The 17485-nt window shown below is 38.2% G+C and overlaps 1 protein-coding gene across 1 annotated transcript in view; it reads left to right on the forward strand.

The window, feature by feature from the left end:
- The window catches only part of PCDH11X (protocadherin 11 X-linked), a 512159-nt gene that overhangs the window by 364509 nt on the left and 130165 nt on the right, over positions 1-17485 (forward strand). The window contains exon 6 of the mRNA XM_075763091.1: positions 7465-7663. Coding sequence (XP_075619206.1) covers positions 7465-7663 — 199 coding nt within the window. The remainder of the gene's footprint in view (positions 1-7464; positions 7664-17485) is intronic.

A 17485-nucleotide genomic window follows, 5' to 3' on the forward strand; every position in this document is an offset into this window, starting at 1 on the left:
AAAGATTTGACCTTTAAATGAAGACCTGAATTGAAAAGAAAAAAAAAAATTGCAAATGGAAATTGAATCAAGTTTTTGAGTTTTCTTCCAGGTCTCTATAGATCTAATAACCTCATCAGGCTTGAACTTAATGGCTTAGCCTTGACTGCTATGATGCAAAAGTAGGGGCTGGAGGTCAGTAAGTAATTCACTGGAACAACATTTATTATTCCATAAATCTCTATCTTACTCATGGAGAAAGATGAAATGTATTTTTCTGAGCTACAACTGAAATGTATAAATTAACAAAATGAAATTAGAGCTAGAGTGCTATGTACGTTTATGAAAGTATAAATTCTGCTCCATTTCAGTATTAACACAAAGAAAATACTTGGTAAGCAGTAGTGTTGCTTTTAAAAGAAATATTCACAACTGTAATAACACCCGATCAATATTTCTGCTAAAAAAAATCCATGTTGTTGGACCAGCAGTCAGAAGTGATGTCAAATATTACCAAAATGTTTCTGTATTATTGTTTATGATTATGTGCTTTTAACTAAAATGGCTTTGCCTATCGGAAATCAAGCATTCAAGATAATAACATCACACATGATAACCTGGAAAGTGAAGAACATATTAAAAAAAAAAAAATCAGAATTGAGACTTTGCTATTTCTGAACTTTAGCAACAGCACAGCCATAGTGCAACTTTCATGTGTAATTTTTATTTAATCACATGTCAAATTGAAGACTTACATGAATTAAACTTTAAAAAGCATGCTTTCAGCTATCATTTTGACATCTAGTTAGCATACAATAACTGCCTTTCAAAAGCTAAATAAAATGTTAGATGTGCTTTAAATGTTATTTTCAGTTTTATTTTCTTTTTTATTTCAGTTCTTTGTTGTTATTTCAAGAAGCTCAGAAAATACAATTTAATTGTTAAATGTTGCTGGGAAATGTCATATGAGATATACTCTTTGGTAAAATGAAGATTAGAGTCTGAAAATAAATACCCATTGAGGTTGTTAATCGGAAATTTGTGAAGTTCCAGATTTATAGCGCTTTTGTTCAGCGACAATTTGGTTAATGAGTTTGTTCCATGACCTCTGTGCCGCAAGAGGAAGATGGGAGTATCAGCTAGGCTTCTAGTTACTTCAGTGAAAACTGGCATCAGTGAAAATTTGCTTCTTAAAGTAGGTGGTGTTAAAAACCCTGTCGCTTACCCACATGAAAAAGGGTTTCACAAAATTATTTCTTTGCAGTAGCTAATAGCTGAAATATATAATATTTTTGCTTATCAGTTAGGTGCAGTTTTACATGGCAGCGAGAAATGCCTGTAGTGGCATGTAAGTATGATTTTAATAAGGCACCCTGAGTGAGTGAGTGCTGTCGAGTTACAAGACTGTCTTGCAAGATTACTTCTCATCACTTGAGCCAACTTTGTGTGAGTGAATCCAGCTACAAGCTCTGACAATTTTCAGTAATTTCCATTTGAGCAGGTAACGGGGCACCGTCTGTTCCACTGTTTTGCTGTGGAGGTAGTAATTCTTTCATTGAAAAACTACAGATCTGTCTAGGGTATTCATCCATACTGAATTTGCATTTCTCTGGGCAGTCAACCAAACTTTTTCTTGTCTTTTTGAAAAGAATAGATGATGCTTCCTGCATCTAAATAAATTAATAAAGTGGGAGGAGTCATTTAAATCAATAATAAGTGAAAGGCTAAAACTATTTACATATCTCGTACTGCTTTGGAACAGTTAGATCATTAATCACAGTGAGGAAAGGTAAAAGTAATTATCAAAGCTTTCTCCTCTTTACAAGGAAGCCAGATGCTGTATTTTCCACTAGTAATTAGTGAGGATGAAAGATACCAGTTATTAACGTTAATGATATTAAATCAGGAAGACTCGATAAATTTATAACAAGAATGTCAAAAGGATTATATTGAATTTCTGAAGTTTTAAATATCTGAAAACATAATGCTTTGCCAATATTTAAAAGGGTAAATATGGTAAACTGGGAAAACAGCAGGTCTGTTTGATTTGACAAACATATCAGAAGCTGAAAGGGATGCAATCAATATAGGACAGTAACTGATACAGCTGAATTTGTTTAATAGAAGGGCTTGTTCAACAAGCTTGGTCTGTACGAGATGACAATTAAGGCTAATAGTACTGGCAATAGTTGGAGATTTTACTTTTTCACGTGAGATGAGGAAAATACAGATTTTAATGTCTGCTAAGCTTGGACTCATCAAATCAGCTGGGTATTAACACACACTACCTCTCCTCCTTCCCCCCACCCCCCAAACACAGGCCCTTCATTTTGCTCTTTTTTTAAAAAAAAAACAGTCCTGTGTGGGATCACTGCAGGCCATATTGAAGAAATTAAAAAAAAAAAAACCCAACTGCAAAATCATAAAAGGTCATTACAATAGTGTTTCGTTACTAGTGAAGTGTTTCTAGTTGTGTGTAATAAAGGTGACCAAGAGAGTTCAGCATCTTCATAGATGTTCCAAAAGAAAATACAGATCATTATTGGTAAAAATTTAGAAGTTACTCTAATTTGAGTGAAAAATTATGTATTTTTTCCATTATGAAGTTATCAAGATAACATAGGTCTTAGATTAATGCTCTGAGCTGCAGTAAGTGTGTGAAATACAGACTTACAAAACAATTGATAGAAACTCTTTGGGTCATCATAGTCATGCTGTACGCTACTAAGTTTAGGGAAAGAAAAAATAAAAATACTAGCTTTTCTTTCTTGAGTTTCAACATGAAGACATGTTTCCCATTGGGTTTGTGGTTGGATCCTTTTAAGCTGTTTGTTTTCATGTTCTTCTGAGAATTTTACATTGGTAGTACCTGGGTTCTGTGTGTCTCTATCAAAGCGTATGGAACAAAAGATTGCGGTTTTGGAACAAAAGGAGATAAAGTTGAGTATAAAAAGACTTGAGCTGGAAATTGTAGTTTGATTAGGGATTTTCTTTAACAACTGAGAAGTAGTACTGGTCATAACTGAATAGTTGTTGTCTGGTTATTTAAGGTATGCATTTCATAGCTTCCTAGCATTTGAAAGACATAAGCAACTGAGAAAATGAATATGAGTAGCGAAACAAGAGTTTGAAGTTAAAAAATATTTTTGACTACTTCTTTATTCACTAGCTGCTAATAGTGGAGAAAAATGTTGAAGTCATCCTGTTCTTTTACTTTCGTGCTGTCTTACAGCATCTCCTAAATAAGATCTGTTTTAAATCAGAATTATAATCTAAATAATATAATTAATTCAACATAAATTAAACAGTAATATTTTTTCTTTATGTTATCCTTTTAAAAGGATATTAATTTGCTTCAATGAATGAAGATAATAAGGTTAATAGTTTAATATTCCTCAGTTGATATCTGCTGCTTTTTCTATTACCTTTTTTCAGTTTTTGATTATAAATTGGCTAACCCCTGGTGTATAATTCCAGAAATCATCCCTTCAATGTATCCAAAGCTATTTACTTAGACTCATCTTTTATTATTCCCCTCTGCCAGAGTCTAATTATTGTAGTGAAAGATTGAACACAGAATAGTTTGGGGCTTTGATCAGTCTTCATATAAATTTCAATAATGAGAGTAAAAGGTTTGTGGTTTTCTGAGATAATTTGATCCCTCCAGACACACATTGCTTTTACAAGACGCAGTTCTTTTTTGGATGCCGTATGAGACCTCTGACAGAATTTGTGTCTGGGCTCGTGACATCTCAGGAAGCAAAATTCTTCTTTTCATACCAATAAAGTGTAATTTAATATTGTTAAATATGTCAGAGAAACTATGTACTACTGTACATTTTCCCTGAAATTTCCACTTCATTTTCCCCCATCAGTCTAATTGTCTGTATTACAACTTCCTACATCAGCGTTTTCAGAATCCACTAAGAATACATAATGGATTTGCTTGCGTTTCTCTCTTTTTGAAAAAAATATACTGACTGTCAGTCAAATAAATAAAACAAACCATAATCCTTGTTATTCTATTACTATCGGTGCTAACTCCCTTTGGAGATAAATGGAAAAGCAGCTGGAGTCTGAGGATATTTTGTAATCTTATAAATTGAAATTTAAATGCCTCAAGGAGGAAATTTCCAAAATAATTGTGACAGAAGATAAGTCCCAGCTTTTGGCAAAATTTTATTAGAATTACTTGTTCCAGATCATTGTCTGATGCCTGCATGAATTAAGAAAATGGCAGCACTGCCATGGAGTGAAATAGCTGGGGTTTTTTTCATCTTGATAAATTCTTCCGAAAGTGTTCTGTCATCAGCGTTATCAGGTGTGACATACTCAGGGACACTATCAAATTAAAAATCATGAGCCTTTAGCTGATGCCAGTTTCCTTGAAATCTTATGGGTTTTATCTTTCCTACTAATAACATCTCAAATTATGCAACTAAATATTTACCATTTTTTACTGAATGTGAGGGTTAGCGAGATTTTTAATTTTGCTTGGGGTATGGCTTTTGTTTGTTCTCACAGGGCTAGGCAGTTAAAAAAAAAAAAACAAAACTTGGTGACTGTCTGGTCTCCTTTCCTGTCATCTGCTAAAGAACTTCTGTATTTTGATGACAAACCATGAACAGAAATATTCTTGTTTAAACTTAGTGAATTCCAGTTGCACATAATAGTAACCATTGTATTCCCGGCCATTTGCAAAAGCTAATACTGGTATCTAATGCTAAAACTCGGGCTAATGTTTTAAGAATACTTTATTCTTAAGATTCACTGGTAGCTTGGAGATAAGATACAACCTAGCATGAGTACGTGCACAAGGGGAGATGGCAGGAAGGGCAATAAACCTCACAAATAAATCTGAAGGAACAGGTCATGCCATGAAGGTTGATTTTTCATAGATACTGTGAGCAGCAGACTCATTTAAGACAAAAGAAACAGCATATTCCGTTTCCACATGCCGTAGCTATGTGACTCTGCAAGCTTGGTGCGCTTTTGTATCAGAAACTTTGCAGGAATATTTTTGCTGCATCGACTCAACAAAAGTTTAGTTATTTGGACTTTCAGGTGAGAGTTGACTGAGGCTGCTGGTGTGAGTAGGGCTCTGAGAGGCAACTGACAAGAGGTAGAATAGGGTAAGTCATATCAGAATTTCTGTGGATCCATCTGTTTTTTGGACTGTGCAGAGACCATGTATCTTTAGCCCTCTGTGGTGGGAAAAGGGTCAGACAGCTGGTGGGAGGAGTAGGACCACTGTCCCAGCCACCTTCCAGGGAGCCCTGGCAGCAGCAGCAGACAGCTCGCTTTAAGATTAAATAATTAAATAAAAAGATTCTTTTGATGACACCAGAAATACAGTGGTAGGGGTGGAGATGTTGGCTGTGAACCATTCACCATCTGACTTTTTTTCCAGTGGGCTGTAAGGCTTCTCCTGCAGTCACAGGAGGGATGTCTTCTCTCCTTCCCATCCTCTGTGATGGGAAGTCGTTCTGTATTCAGGTTTTCAGAGCTCCTCAACTGATTTCTTGGCTTGATCTGTCCCAGTTTTTCTTAAAGATCTGCCTAATGAAGGAGAATCTAAAATCTGCAAATTTGGTAAACAGGAAAGCAGGACTGGGAGGCAGAGTGTGCTTGGTGATAAACAGACGAAATCATCTGGAAAAACAGAATGGCAGGAAGGATAAATGCAAAGTGCCACAGTTAGGCTCCAGCAATCAATGGCACCAACCAGAAAGGGGACATCTAGCAAAAGATCATTAGAAAAGGAGCTGGGCACTATGTTGGTTGGCAAGGAAAATGCATTACGCTGCCATGAAAAACGCAAAGCAGCAATGGAGCCTGCAGGAGACGTGAAATGATCCTTCTGCTCTACTCCACGCTTTAAAGATCTCAGCTGAAGCTGCGTAACGAGTTTTGAGCAGTGCGCAGAGAAGCATGTGTGAGCACGTGTGCAGGGGGGGAGCAGTAATAGGTATCAGAAGGCACACGACAGATTGAAATAATAAGGTCTGTTTATTCTGAAGTAGACTAAAGTGCCAAATGCCAGAAAGACGAGTGGGAATAACCAGACCATGATGGATGGGACTGTGGAAGTGATTTATTTTGTAACAAGAAAGAGGCAGGTTAGACAGTAGAAGAAAACCTCTCCGTTGGTAATGGTGAAGCGCTAGAACAGATTTTCTGGGAAAGTCATGAATTTCTTTCTGGTAGCTTTTAAGAGGAGTTTTCACCCACATCTGTCAGGAGTTGCATAGGTGAGGTTGATCTTGCCATTTTCTTGGCTGCACCACGCTGTACAGCAGCTGTCTGTGGGCATATGTAAGAATGTCACAGTGACAAAAAGATTTTTAAAAATAAAGGAATTTCACTTTTTAGCAAAAACCTAATATAACTGATGGTGTTCAACACCATCACCTATAGGAACCACAGATCTAGGGACCTCTGACGACATCTGCTGTATTATAAACACAGTATATACAATTTTTTGCATAATCGCATCAAAAATCTGATCTCTAGCATTACTAATCCCAGCAATTGAGCTGGAAAGTTTCACATTGCCTTTCAAATGGAATTTTGAGTAACATCAAGCTAAGTACACTTTAAATTGTTATTTTGGGATTTTTTTGAATCATCATATTTCATATTTCCAAGACACATGGAAATAAGCGGGAGAGCTGCTTATTTCTTTGTTCATATTTTCTTCTAATACCGGGACAGATTTAAATTTCAGTTATTCAGGGCCTAAGTCAGGCAGAGTCACTTAGGTAAGGAAAATGTTGGGCTATGCCTGATGCATCAGGTGCCTCATTCACCTGGCCCTTCCTGCAGTAGCTGCGCTGGGACGCTTTCCTTCCTCAGCCTGTTTCCCAGCCTTTCACAGATAAGATACAGGTTTGTGGCGTCACAGAAATCAAAAGGGTCGTAATGAAATGTCTGAAGGAGAGTTGTGGAATCCGCTTTCAATTCATTAGCTTAATGGATATGCAGAATCTATTAAAATTGTTTTCAATACGTAAGGCTTGTTATTGTTTGTTCTTTCTCTGCCTTAGAAGAATCCAACAACGTTAGGACATTCCAACATTTTTTAGGCCTGAAAGTGTGGAACAGCTTTTAATGGGAAAGAAAATGTTTTTTGAAAACTAGAAAACTGAGCAGTGAAATAAATTGAGCCTCAAAAAGTGATTGAAATCTCCAAGTCAATATACAAAAGGCATCCAAAGACTTGTGAAGTCTGACAGAATCTCTTTAGTTTGAGGTGTCTTTCATTTTGCATCAGGGCTTACATTTTTAAAAAATAGAAGAAAGCAGTGCTGTCAGGTGAAGCGGGTTTGAAAGCAGGCTGCCTGTTCATGAAAGCCTGAAATTGTGCACGACTCTAGATAATGCGTCTTCAGCAGATAACTGAAATAATACATTTCCTAAATTGCTTGCATTAAGCAATTACTGATACTGTAGTGGAAACCATATAATTTTCTTCCTTCCTTGTAGCCTCAGCGCCGTGTCACGTTTCACCTACCAGATGGCTCCCAGGAAAGCTGCAGCGACAGTGGGCTCGGAGACCACGAACCCCCGAGCGGTGCCAGCACGTCGCACCCCCTGCCCCTCGGCTTCCCGCAGGAGGAGTACTATGAGCAAGCTTCACCCAACAGCCGGACGGAAGGAGACGGCAACTCAGACCCAGAGTCCAGTAAGTGATGAACTCTGGTCATCTTAGTTATTAAATCACTTGGGTGTCAAAAGTAGGCTTCTCTTTCAGGCAATTATTAAAACCGAACGTCGATTTTAATGTGGTCAAAGCAGCCCTATATTTCTAAAAATGCAAGGTCTGACCGTTGGAAATAAAACACTCTTGAGCTGTTAAGGGTTTATGGATGACCTGGTATTTTTATGGATCTGCTGCGCTATACGCAGAGGAGCTTTCTGATGAGGTTAACACCGCTGCCCTTACGGTCATAAATACCGTGCTGAGGGAGCATACGTTTTTTACCATGTTTCCCTACCCAACAGCAGTGCACGTTGTAGTTTGTTTTAACAGGAGGAACTTCTGGATGTTGAGTAGGCCTGTGAAGACACCGCGGTCTCCAGAAATAAGGGTTTCTTGAGCTGTCTTTTGAGAGCAGCTATGGTACCTAGTAATAATAATCTCAAAAGAGTTTGTCATCTTCTGCTGTTATCGCTGGCTTCTGACGATACTGAAAACAGTTAGGTAAAGTCAAGGTGAGCTCAGGACCATGCCGGAGCGATGGATACCGGTACTGCTTTCTCTGCCGTGATGTGATAGCCGGTTAGAGACTCCACCACGCTTTAGTCAATTGTTAATTGTCCAGGGGCTCTTTATCTGGATTAAATTGAACCGTGCCATTGATAAAGAGACACCTGAATGTGTGTAAGCCTCTAAGGCCTTGTTAGCGGCCTAATAAGTGATTTGAAAATACATCTGTTCTGGGCAAAACTTGGCCCGAAAGGTGTATTTCAGCTGCTTTAGTGTAGCATGAGGAATGAATTAGTAAGTCCTGTGCACTTGTGATAGCTCTGTGAGAAGTAGTTACATCTCTGCACTGGCAAAGACAGCACCCAGCAGAGAGCGTCGCCTCCGACTCCGAGCTGGCTCTGACCAATTCAGCCTGGCTTTTGGGAATCGCCCTCCGGCCTTTGCCTGGTGCTGCCCGAGACTGGAGTCGGAGGGGCTTGTCCGCACGGGTGAGGGCTGCTCTCTCGTTTTCCTTTGGTTCATGAACTGTTAACTAGGGAACCTCAGTTTCAGCCTTTTTAAAATTTGTAAAGTTGTATGGTTTCTGAAATAATGCCAGAATATTATTTTTTCTGAGCTGATAGGCAGCTGACAAGAACCATCAGAGGTTTTGGGTGTTGCGTTGAAAACATTATTCGTCATTTGCTTTTGTTGTGTTTATATATCTGAGGCTGTATTATACCCTTAAGAATATTCTAGGCAGTGAAACTGAATTCTTCACAGAATGAGGCTTTAAAGGGCTACAAATATACCACCAAAGAAAGCAAGTATCAAGTTATAAATTGTGTTAGCTGCTTTTGCTATGCAGACTCGTCATCTGAACTTGCTTTCCAGCTCTCTTTTGTTGTTTGTAACTCTGATATTTATGCTTCACCGAAGTGAGCGTGATGTGCCTAAAATCAGTACGTGGGTCCTTTCACGCAGAGCGTGGGACAGGACCTGGTGCGTGAGGAGCTGTGAGAACAGGCGTGGGGATCCTGTCCTGCTGTTTACAAAGAGGCTCCGGTTTGGGATTTACCAGCGCTCTTTGAGCCCAGGTTTATGCAATTTCAGAAGAAATATGGATCATGGCTCTTGTAGAATGTTGCCCTAAAAGTAGTACAGCTTTGACATCTGAATATCTTCGACACATATCACCGTGTGGAGACTAAGCAGGCATCTGATGTCTTTTCAAGTGTGAAGTTGAAGAAAGTTTAATCACCTGTTTAATTACCTGACAGTTCAGTTTTAAACTTGAAATCACAGTTTAATTAGCATTTATGTTATGTGAAGATTTTTTGCCCTTCTAACTTGTATCTTGTTGAAACAGTTTAATTGACACAATATAGTGTGATGCTTACAGTGCGGAAAGCGTAGTTTGCAGTCCTTTTTAGTGTTTTATGCTTATATTAATGGCAGCATCTAGTGGCAGAAAAAAAAGCAGATATAAATAGATATCTGTTGTATGCTCTCAGACATCTAAGTAAAAAAAAAGAAGACCCACAGCATATTTTTATTCAGTCTGCTCCTGCAAAGTCACTTACTGTAGGTAAGAGCAAGCAAACCATCTCGTGTGCTTCTCTATGAAAGTGTTCAGCCTGAGGCTCATTTCCTTCACTCGTGCACGCGTGACACAGTCAATAGTGAAATAGCGAAAACCATTCTGAATTGATAGTTTCCTCTACAAACATGCTGCTAGATTTTTGATTGTTCGTTTTTTTCATCTAATTTGGAGTGGCATGATATATTGGGAGTATTTCTATTCTTGTATCATGGACCAAAATGTTAATTTGAAAACAGAAAGGAATATACGGTCAGATAATCTGAGTAGAATTCATACAACAGAATAAGCATGGCCTTCATCATGTCTCAAAATCTTTAATATCTGGCCTGTCTTAATCTGAAACATTGTCAAAAACATGAAGCCTGATTAATCACCTAGTGGTGATTTAGTTCAACTTTGCCTATCAAGGAGACTTAGAGTTGGGATGAAACAACTTCAACAACGTCTAGAGCTAACCGAGACAGTAAGTGATTTATGAAAGCTGATGACAGATGCCACGTCACACAGGAATATATTCAAAAGTGTTTTCTTCCTCTTGTTTTTCCCAAATACAGTTCTTAGGTTTTATTTGTTTCTCTAATGTTGGAAATTATTTTGGAAACTTTCCATTTATTAGCAATAGCAAAGCACTTATTACAAAACATTGAAAAAGATGAGCATAACTTAAAATAACAAAAGCTGAGAAATATTGGTGAGAGGAAGCCTTACAAATTCACATCCAATATAGTACTGAAGCAAGGGGGAAAGAATAACTAAGAATATAGTGGTTAGAAAACTATGAGCAATTTATATGTACACCTTTAAAATTAATTGACTATACTAATTAAAATTAGAAATAGGCTATTTAAAATGATTTGTCTTCTCTTACTTTAGTTGCCTCCTCAAGAAAGCATAATGTGCAGTGTGGTAGACGCGTCATAAGGAAAAGATGCCAGTAAACTGTCCCGCTGAGTAAATAGTAATATAAAAATGCACGTAGGTTTGTAGAGAAAGTTATCCTTAAGTAACAGCACTAATGTATGCAGTCTTCGTATATTTTCTGCTCATAAATTGCTCAAACTAACAAGGATGCTCCAGTAACTCCTTGCTAAGGATTGTAACCATACCACTTTTTTTTTTTTCCCCTTCATTTTCCCCGTGTTATGTTTAAATACAAACCACACTATAAACGTATACAAAAAGTAACGAAGGGTAAACTTCCCCAGCAAACTGCCTCGCCAAGGTGCCCACTTAGTGGCTGTAAGCAGTGATGTTGACTGAAGGGGTTGAAAGGTATATGTTAACCCCAGTTATACCTGGTTATTTAATACATGTGTAACATATTAATGACAAATTTTCATGCTTCACCTGTTCTTATAGCCTTATTAAAACAATCTGACTTTTTTTTTTTTTTTCCCCCTCTAGTGAATAAAATTATTTTCCTTATCTGGAGAAGGTAGAATACGCCCAGTCCAGCTAAGAAATTGGGCAGAGTAAGAGGAATATGATTGCAGCTTTGGGGAGGAAAAAAGCACCAGAAAAACTGAAAGTAATCTGCAATTAAATAATTGTAATTCCATTTTATAGAAACAAAATGGAAGTATAAATAAAGCTAGGTGAAAATTAAAGGACTAGTTAATGAGGCAAATCACACTGGGATTTCAGGGTTTCAAATAGGAGAAAACTGGTGTCTTAAGGAGAGGAGGTCTCCAATTTAGCATGACTTAGTGACTAATAAGCCAAGAAAGTTGTTTTGAAAGCCAGGTGGTGTATTGCTAAGGAAAGGAAGGCTGAAAGGCGAGCCGATGTGTGCTCTAACTTCACGGTCACTTAGAGCCAGTGTTGCCAGAGGTGTCCATGGCTGCTTGTTCGTATCTCCTAACAGCACCTTGTGGCAGCACAAGCATTTGTAGAGCTGTTTGGGTGAACTGGCTAGAAGAATTCATCTGGGTTCAACCTGATCTGGATGGGGGGAAGGAAGTTCTTTTTAAACAGACCAGTTCCCCAATTCCATTTGTTACATGAGGCACTACCTGTGGGCAGCAAACGAGTGAGTGAGTAGCTGGGGCAAAGCTTATGCTGGCTTTAAGTGATCATCAGACTTCAAGAGAATTAGTCTTAAGAAGAATTAAGTCTGTAATCTATGGTATTTAGCCACATAAGAAAGAGGTTTGCAGCAAGGATGACATCTGTTCATGATTAAAGATAGCATATATTCCTTCCCCAAAATGAAAAGAACACTTTCACCTTGCCTTAATTTTTTATAAGGATGATGTTGATGAGAGCAAAGACAAGGCTGATGAAGAATGATGATAATGGAACTAAAAGTCAGAGCAGGTTTAGTGCATTCATGTGGAGGAGAGGAGATAATCTTCCTCCCAGGATATCAAAACTGATAATGTTTTCCTTATTTTTCCGTAATTCTAAGAGACAAGGTGTCAAGGAAAAAAAAGCGCTCGATCAGGCTTCGCTACTAGAAAACATTTACAAGAAAGAAATGAAGATATACATTAACATAAAACAATAAATGATATCGTCGGTTTCTCAAGAATAGTACTAGATTAGCTCTATTATCTCACTTCAATAACATATTTTTAATATCGGGGAATACATATAGTCTATATAGATTTAAGTTTATAACTATTATTATGACATTAAGGTGGAGCATTAGTAATTAAGAAGGAAAAGACACAGATTAATACAAGATTGGAAAAATCTCCATCATTATCTTCATTAATGAGTTTGGCATTAAAAAGCAGGAGCGTGTCAATGAAATATTCTGCTATCTCAAAGCCAGGCATCACTGAAAATATAGAGGAGGAGGTGTGTATGACACAAGAATTGGATTTTGCTAAGGATTTGGAGTAATAGCAGTGGGATGAAATCTAATAGTTGAGAGTCTTTCTCATAGGAACGGGTGTATGTAACTAGTATATAAATCACCTGCTGAAAATGACATAAAGAAAAGAAAAACAACTGAGTATTACAAAGATAAACTATAAATCACCAGTACCTTATGTGATTGTGAAAAAATCCTGGGTTACTCCTAGTACAGGAAAAAAAAAAGAGAACCCCCCCCCCCCAAGGCATTGATGATACTGCAGCTGGCCTATCACGAATAGTGTTGGCTTCCCACATTAAAGAAAGATGAAATCACTTGAGAAACAGGTGTAAAGAAATATTATTAATAACAAGGGAATGGAATGCCTATATACAGAAAAAGGAATTAATATTGGCTTGTTTAAAGTGCAAGGTAAAGGCTGGCTGGGGATTAGGACGGCTCTCAAGTAATAGCGGAGAATGCGCCGGGTTGCTTCACAGGCAGATGACCAGGTGACGTCTGTAACCAGCCGAGGCCAGAAATTTGGGGATTTCAATCAAGATCCGCCAGGAAGTATAGAAGCAGAGAATGAGAATGCTAACTGGTTTTAAAGAGAAGCTTGATAAATTTATGGGGGGGGGCAAATAAATCGCCCTCCGTAATAGCAGCAAATCTAGTGTGTGATCCAAGAGGTCCCTTTGCTGTGTTGGTAATACAGAATCTCATTGATGGCGTCATGAAGCAGGAAGGGTCAGTGCTGCACGCTGACGGCAGACAGCTGAAGACAGGAAGCTCGCTCTCCCTGGGGAAAATGGTTGCATTTTTTGCCATGCTGACTTGTCTGATAATCAGAATCTCTGCAGTGGCTGAAATATACTCTTTAAACATCACCAATAAGACTGCTCTGGCAGCTGGACTTCAGACCTCACGCTGGGGCACAAGAAAAAATAGAACTACAAAGTTTTAAGTATCTCGTTCCCTGTCCAAAAACTGGGGCTTAAGGAGTGCTTGCCAGCAGATAAGATTTTTTTTTTTATGGTGTTTTAATTTTTTTTGTTCTCTTCTTGCGAGCTGTATTAGTTCCATGATACAGTTGAATTGTAATAGTAATGTTTTAATTCAGTTGTTGCTGAGTTATAAACACACTGTAGCGCTTAGGTCTAATTTGAGTAAAAAAAGGAAGACACTGTCATTAGTTAAAGATAATAAATTTTGGGCTTAAATACATCCCAGTCTACCACATCTGCCCGTTGGGTCCCTTTACTTCTGCTGTATTGGGTTTCTCTATCCCCACGGCTGAACACTAATAATTAATTCAGAAAGTGCTGAGGTAATTAATCTTTCTGAGGCAGCAGAGTTTGATTGATCTTCTACCTTTAATCAAATTAGCTTGTACGTAGGTGGGAGAATGTAATGGCTGACTACGGTACTGTACCACCTTGTGAAATGCCAACCTTTCCGATGACCTCCTGAGAGCACGCCCATGAATCACGTAATACAAACCACCACAGCAATCATTAAGTGCCTGTTTGATTGAAAAGATGGGGAACTGGCAGAGATCAAAATCAGGGTGTGCTCAACATTCACGGTTTAAAGTATGCCTCCTGTAGAAGTGCAGCTTTGTATCTGCATGGCATATGTTTGAGGGCATCGAATGTCGCAGGGCTGACAACCGTGTGGATTTTCCAGATGTTTTAGCTATCTGTTTCTAAAATGAAATTACTGTCTAGTCATAATCACATACAATGAAGCAAGCCAACAGAAACTCCTATAAAACAAAACATTATGATATTTTTGATTTGTTGATGACTGGAGATTGGAGAAGGGGGAAAGAGGTCAGACTGGAGAGGTGAATTTACAATGATGCAGATGAGTGGCTTTTGCAAGCGGATTTTTTACTTGCACCTAAGAGGATACAGATTGCATATTCAGAAATAATTCCATGATTTGGTAATTTGATCCCCAAGTGCCTGACTTAAGAGTTATTAAAGCAGCTGACACAAAGTGGAAAAAATGGACAAAGCCAATTAAATGAAAAAATGCAAAAGCAAAAAGATTGTACCGCTCGGACCCTGTCAGTCAAACGCAGCACTATAAACACAGACTCTGATTTTTAAAATCTTATTCTTTCTGTGAAATACGAGCACTCTCTATAAATTATTCTAAAAATATATTTTAGATACTTTATTGTTGATACCAGAATATAATGCCTTGATGTATATTTTCTACTGTTAGAAGAAAAGTAAGATAAAAGCAAGTTTTCCGAGATGCTCCATGTTCTTTCATGCAAAATCAATGGGGATTGATGAGGAAAATCAATGGGGAAAAGCTGTTGGATTTTCTGGACTACATACTGCTATGAAGTAATTTGGGCAATAATAATGCGTTTGTGAATACCATCTAATGTTATTCTTGACTGAGGTTTGTAACAGCAGTTACTCTGTATAAAAAGATTAGAAAGAATAGCTCCACCTTGCAGTTTAGAAATCAGTCATTTCTTGTGAAATAATAAGGAAGGCTTTAAAGTGTTTGTTTTTGGGGTTTTTTAATAATAAATGAGATCTGACATCTATAAACAGTGATTTAGTGGCAGATGTTCTGTGATATATATTTATGTTATCACTTAAGCTGACATGGTAATGGATAATCCTATTTTTTTCTGTTTGAGGTTTATGAAAGTTTTAAAATATATTGCTATAGCAAGGAGCCTGGTGGGGCAGAGGTGGAAAGAGAACAAATTTCTTCCCTCTAATTTTTCAAACTCTTTCTAGATCTGACTAGCTGTCACATTTGCAGTAAATAGAGGCCCTGAAGTTTGGCCTCGTAAATGGAATCTAATTTGGAGCACCCTGTATCCGGGAGTGTATTCGGGCTGTGATGGTTACGATAGCTTGAAGAGTCACAAAGGGCACAGATTAAAGCGGGAAGTTTATCTGGAGCGTATGAAAGCTGAAGTCGTTGATAGAGTTCCCTTCTGGTGACAGCTCTGAAGACGAGTGTATCCTACGTATCTTAAATCTAGTTATGGATGAGATAGAAGTTTATCACGGGGAAGCAGACCTCGGCGAGCAAAGCGGTGCCTTATCTGTCCACCCGGTTTGCAAATGCCAAGCGCGCGGATGGGGCCCAAGTGCCGGGCGGCCGCGGGGGTCTGGGGCGGCTGTCACCCCGCTCCAGCAAGGCTTCGGCCGGAGGCAGGCGGTGGTCCTCTCTCGACAGCAAGCCTTGCTTTGCTTCTAGTTTTTATTAGGCCACCCACGCAGTAAGGTAAAGTTCATATGACGTTTGTGTTTCTGTTACTTATGAGCCACAAAGCAATTCATTTTATGGCCTTCTGTCTTATTTTGTGTCAAACGTTCATGTTGTTCTTAATTTTAAGAATAGGAAAACACCGGTGATGCAATTTGTTTGGTTTTTTTCAAGTCAAGCTAATCAGTGGCACCGGCAGGAGCTTTTAGTAGTATGAAGTATTAAGATGTTTGTTAGCATCTAGTTCCTGCTTTAAAACCAGAAATATAGGGAAAAAAACCCACCCACTTTTTTTTTTTTTTTGTATTTTATATAATTTAAGCCATGTGAAAAATTGCATGATTATAATTTCATTTGAAGCATCATAATTTATTACTTGATTCACCATGATTAATGAAAAAGGTATCAGGAAATATGTTTAATGAATGTCTCCAGCTACCAATCTGTGTTAGAAATGAAACAGAAGAATTGTATTTATTGAACAAAGAAGATTCCCAACTGACAGTGCACTTAAAGTCACAATGTTTGCTGAGTCAAATTTGAACGACTCAATAAATCTAGCGATTGTTGTCCTTGTTTGTGAAGAAATGTGGGCATCCTCTGATCTGATCCTTTCCCTTTAACTGGACTTTTGGTAGGGAAATAGGATCCAATATTGAAGTATGCATTGGGAACAACTAAAATTTTTGTTCCAAAGAGCTCACGTATATCCATATATTCCTGAATAAGGGAGATATCTTTGCCTTAACTCTTCAAATATCTTTCAGTCTTCTGGAAAAGCAGTGTTTCTGTAAACTGCTGTTTCTGTATTTTTTTTGAGGTTGTATAATCTGCGTTGGGACCCTTTTATTTTCTGGCTGCTTTTCAAACCTCAGCTGTGCTGTGGTAAGGTCAAGGGAAGGCTTGGAAGCCCTTGCACGGGCTCTGCGTCAGGGGACCACGGGGCCGGTGTCCTTGGTACATGCTGTTGATCCAGCTAGTATAACACCAGGTTTTTTTGAAACCTTCTGGCCAGTAGTATTATATACATATTCTGACAAATAAAACAGATTTGTCTGGATTGAGATGGAGGGACCTAAGCTAAATATTTATGATGATACTTTTGGATTTATATTACATCAGAAGTTGAGATTCTCACCTCTGATGTTAGTACCAGTAAATAATGTTGCTGCTTTCTTGTTAGTGGCAGGATTTTGTATCGGTTGCATTTTATTCGAAATGTTGTGTGATTCGGTACTTTTGTTATGAAACCAAGTGACATTCTGATTGTTCGTAAATATTTTCAGAGTTAACTCTGACTGTACATGGCCGATTGCAGTGATGCCAGAAGCTCCTGTCTCACGCATCCCTCTCATAATTCTCATCCCGCTCTCACACTATCTTGGTTATTTGTACATATCCATTCCTGTGTTTCACTTTGAATTAGATTGTAAACTCTCTGGATTGCAGACAAATTTTGCTATGTGGTTGTGGGGCTCCGAGCACTGTGTGGCTGTTACGCTCATTTTATGCTCCCAGTACAACTGCAGTAAAAATGTTCACTAATACTTGTGTAATAGGTGTGGAACTGATCTATACAAAGAACACACGCTGTACTAGCAATGCTTCTAAGTGCATATCAGGTCTTTTTGTTTTCATTTCATACTGTAAAAGTAGGTAGCTAGCT

The sequence above is a fragment of the Balearica regulorum genome, chromosome 11 (genome assembly GCF_011004875.1).
Source record: "Balearica regulorum gibbericeps isolate bBalReg1 chromosome 11, bBalReg1.pri, whole genome shotgun sequence".
Classification (NCBI taxonomy): Eukaryota; Metazoa; Chordata; class Aves; order Gruiformes; family Gruidae; genus Balearica; species Balearica regulorum.